This window comes from Saimiri boliviensis, chromosome 1, assembly GCF_048565385.1.
Source record: "Saimiri boliviensis isolate mSaiBol1 chromosome 1, mSaiBol1.pri, whole genome shotgun sequence".
Taxonomy (NCBI): Eukaryota; Metazoa; Chordata; class Mammalia; order Primates; family Cebidae; genus Saimiri; species Saimiri boliviensis.
Genome location: NC_133449.1, coordinates 265,684,449 through 265,688,833, shown reverse-complemented (window position 1 = coordinate 265,688,833; position 4,385 = coordinate 265,684,449). Strand labels below are relative to the sequence as shown.

Genomic DNA, 4,385 nt, shown 5'->3' with positions numbered 1-4,385 from the left:
ATCTGCATGGATACTTTTCTGTATTTGAGTCTTCAAACCAAAATTTGTATGTTATTCTAATTAAAATAAAAATTATATAAAGGTCATGGGGAGGAACTTTATTTAAAATAATTCTCTGTTGCTCAGTTTTCTACCTGTAAATTAAGAGAACACTACCTGCCTCACAGGATTGCTATCAGGATTCAGCAAAAAATATATGAAAACATTGAGCCCAGAATCTGGCATTCAGTAAATTTATTGATATTCAGTAAATTTTAGCAATTATTATTACCCCAACCTTAATTTAAGAAGAATATTCTAATTTGTTTTCTTTGAGGAAAATAGCCAGGTACTATATGTAAGAATATATAATTAAGCTCAAATTTGTCATTTCTTGGGATAAAAAGTGTGTAAAACCTTATAAAATGTTCTACTCTTAGCAAAATAACCTCTATTATACATGTAACCTGGTCAATAGAAGGCCAGAGTTGTGGAAATTCACAGATTAAATATTAAAGTATTAAATTCATTATACCTGAAGTCTTTAATCCTTAGAGAATTTATCTTAGAGAAGCTTTCCTATAGCCTATAGGGGTAGTATGCAATGATTCTTTTTCCTTTTTCTGCCTCTAGCACTAGTAGGTGCAAATCAATAAATGTTTTCAGATTGAAGTAAAGATGGAAGTACAAAAAAAATTGTAAGCTTATGGAAATGATCATGGAGAAGGGAAAAACTGATAATGTAGGTGTCTTATTTCCTTTTTTTTTTTTTGTGCTGCTATCACATAATACCTAAGACTGGGTAATTTATAATAAACAGAATTCATTGGCTCACAGTTCTAGAGGCTTGGAAGTCCAATATCAAGGTGCCAGCATCTGGCAAGGGCCTTCTTGCATCATCGTCCTATGGTGGGAGATGGAAAGGGGGTGAGAAAGAACAAGACGGATCCAAATACACCCTTTTAAAATTTTATTTCAAAATTTTGGGGGGTATAGGTAGTTGTCAGTTACCTGGATAAGTTATTTAGTGGTGATTTCTGAGACTTTGGTTCACCCATCACCTGAGCAGTATACACTGTGCCCGGTATGTAGTGTTTTATCTAACCCCCGTTCAACCTTCCTCCGAAGTCTCCAAAGTCCATTCTATCATTCATATGCCTCTGTATCCTCATCGCTTAGCTTCCACTTAAAGTGAGAACATATGATAATTGGTTTTCCATTCGTGAGTTACTTCACTCAGAATAATGGCCTCTAACTCCATCCAAGTTGCTGCAAACGCCATCATTTTATTCCATTTTATGGCTGATTAGTATTTCATGGTGTATATACACCACATTTTCTTTATCCAGTCATTAGTTGATGGATATTTAGGTTGGTTCCATATTTTTGCAATTGCAAACTATGCTGCTATAAACATACGTATGCATGTGTATTTTTCATATGACTTCTTTTCCTCTGAATAGATACTCAACAGTGATATTCCTCGATCAAATGGTAGTTCTACTTGTAGTTCTTTAAGGAATCTCCATACTGTTTTCCATAGTGGTTGTACTAGTTTACATTCCCACCAGCAGTGTAAAAGTGTTCCCTTTTCACCATATCTATGTCAACATCTATTATTTTTTGATCTTTTAAATTATAGCTATTCTTGCAGGAGTAAGGTGGTATCTCATTGTAGTTTTGATTTGTATTTCCCTGATAACTAGTGATGTTGAGCATTTTTTCATATGTTTTTTGGCTGTTTGTATATCTTCTTTTGAGAATTGTCTGTTCATGTCCTTTGTGCACTTTTTGATGATGTTATTTGTTTTTTCTTGCTGATTTCTTTGAGTTTCTTATATATTCTGGATAATAGTCTTTTGTCAGATGCATAGTTTGCAAACATTTTCTCCCACTCTGTGGGTTGTTTATTTATTCTGCTGATAATTTATTTTGTTGTGCAGAAGTTTTTAATTTCATTACATCCCACTTATTTTGTTGTTGTTGTTGCATTTGCTTTTGGATTCTTAGTCATGAATTCTTTGCCTAAGCCAATGTCTAGAAGAATTTTTCTGATGTTATCTTCTAGAATTTTTTTTTATTGTGAAAAAGTCTTTAAGAAAAAAAAATTAGTTAACAAAAAATTTAACAAGTTTCACTTAGCAAAATACACCCAAAAGGAAATCACAGTACAAAGAAAGTTTGAAGTCAAGGCCTCACCAATTCCTACAGTATTAGTATTGTATCTCAATTCTCAAAACTAACTTTTAAAAAGCTTAAACTTAACCTAAAGGATTTTAAATGAAAATATAAACTAGAATGAACAAACATGAGAAATATTTCTTTGAATCAGGGAGCTAGCACCTTTGAGTTTTCCAAGAAAGCACATCTCCCCAGTGTGTTCAGTGATGTGGTATAAAAGGTCCACATTTAACATACTTAAACTACTTAAACTCAGATAATATCACTCTGAAATATACTACCAAAATGTTAATTGAGAAAAGCTGAAAATAGTTTTAGGAACTTCAGAGGGGAATCTGAGTATGACCTAACTTCCTCCTGGCTGCTCTTAAACACCTAGATGTACCTGTTAGTTTTAGTTTTAGTTTAGAAAATTTTGCATGAGAAACACTGAAGAGGTAATTTTTTAAATCCAGATTTCACAAACTCATGGTGCAAAATGGGTCCCACAGCTTCCTCTATTATAACTGCTCTTAACTGCTTATTAGCTGCCTGTGTAAAATTTGATTGAAATAACTCAAATGTTTCTAACAAAACTAGTCATATTCACCCATGCTCTTCTGCCCACTGTAGCCGGCCCCATAACAGCCGCTCACTGACTGGCTCTCCAGGCTACTGAAAGTGGCCTGGGCCGCAGACACCCCCATGCCTTGCATCACCTGGCTGCTATATGCCCCATTGCTGGCTCCTGTTGTCGAATTCAAGAAGAGTTCTATGTATCTGTGTTGCATGTTGGCCCTGTCTTTGGACATGGCTGCAACAGCTTCTTCATGAGTAGCAAAGTCAACATCTGCTTCACCCGTCGCTCTACCATCGGGACCGATCTCAGTATGGACTCTCACAGGATTGAGAAGAGAGAGGAAGTTGTAAATGTCGTTCTCGGTCACTTTGTACAGCAGACCCCTCACGTGGACACAGTGGCCTGTGGTGCTCTGCATTGTGAACTCACTGTCGCCGTATCTGTGGTCATACATTCCGGAGAGACAGTAACCGAGGTCTCTCCCGAACAGGTCGGTGGTGAAGCCATAACCATCGCTGAGGCCACTGTACTCCTCATAGCCCCCAGAGCCTGCGCCGTCGGCACCGGGCCGCATCCTCTCCAGGCCTGCCTGCTTCACAATGCCAGTATACCTCCTGGTGGTCCCGGGCCGGCCATAGGGTCCCGGCCACTGCAGCAACACGAACTTCAGAGGGGGGTCTGAGTATGACCTAACTTCCTCCTGGCTGCTGTTAAACACCTCGATGTACCTGTGCCCCATCCTCTCCTTGTGCTTCCCTAGAGCTTTCTCAGCGAACTCCTGGGAGGCAAACTGCACAAATGCTTCCCCTGTAATCTTGCCCTCGGGGTCCACAGGCAATGTGATCCCGTTTGACACGATTTCCAACCCTGGGAAAAAGTGAACAATTTCTTCCTTTGTGCATCCAAATGGGAGTCCTCGAAGCCGCACGAAGCCGTCGTTGGCGCTGTCGGCACTGTTGGGACCCTGTGCTTCAACACCCAATCCGTTTCGGTTCTGTGGGACTTGAGCACCTCAATGTACCGGTGGCCCATGCTTTCCCTGTCTTTTTTCGAAGCCAGTTTTACATCATCTTCTGATCCAAGTTCAACAAAAGCCTCGCCACTCTGCCTGCCATCTCTAGTGTAGATGGAACGGACACCTGCGGCCCCATCGTGAATGGTGCAGCCAGAAAGGAAGTTCTGCACGTCCGCAACAGAGCAGGACCAGGGAAGGCCACGGAGCTTGACCACAAAGCCCTCGCCTCGCTCAGGGCCAGCATCATGGACACTTGACAGGAGGGGTGTCAGGTGATCTTGGGTGCGGCTTTTTTGTGGCACGGAGGCAAGCGGGACTGGTTTCTGTTTTGCTGTCAGGAGAGCGCGGCTGGCAACTGAGAGCCCCGAAATTCCACCGAAGCTCAGCCACGCAGAGGGCTCCGCGGGAAGTCCAGGTGCATCTTTTTGTTCTCAACCTCGGCCTTCCAGTCTCTGCGTTCTCGCTCTCACATCAGGAACCCCCGTCGTCCCTCGGAGCACCTAGAGGAGGGTGGAACGCGGGGAGCTTGGCAGTTGCAGCTGAGGCAGTTGAGGCTTGTTGACCATCACCGTGGAAACCCTCGGCTGCGAGCACGGGGCGGGGCCTAACGGAGGCGGGGGCAGGAACGCGGCCGGCCCCAGCCCTCAGCGC

At 42.0% G+C, this 4,385-nt stretch overlaps 1 protein-coding gene across 1 annotated transcript; it reads right to left on the bottom strand.

The window, feature by feature from the left end:
* Positions 1-2,735: 2,735 nt before the first annotated feature.
* On the bottom strand, positions 2,736-3,828 carry LOC101046812 (heterogeneous nuclear ribonucleoprotein F-like). Its single transcript, XM_010336670.3, is given in 2 exon segments — positions 2,736-3,685; positions 3,688-3,828. Coding segments are annotated over 2 exon segments (1,014 nt in total). The 5' UTR covers positions 3,752-3,828.
* Positions 3,829-4,385: the final 557 nt, after the last annotated feature.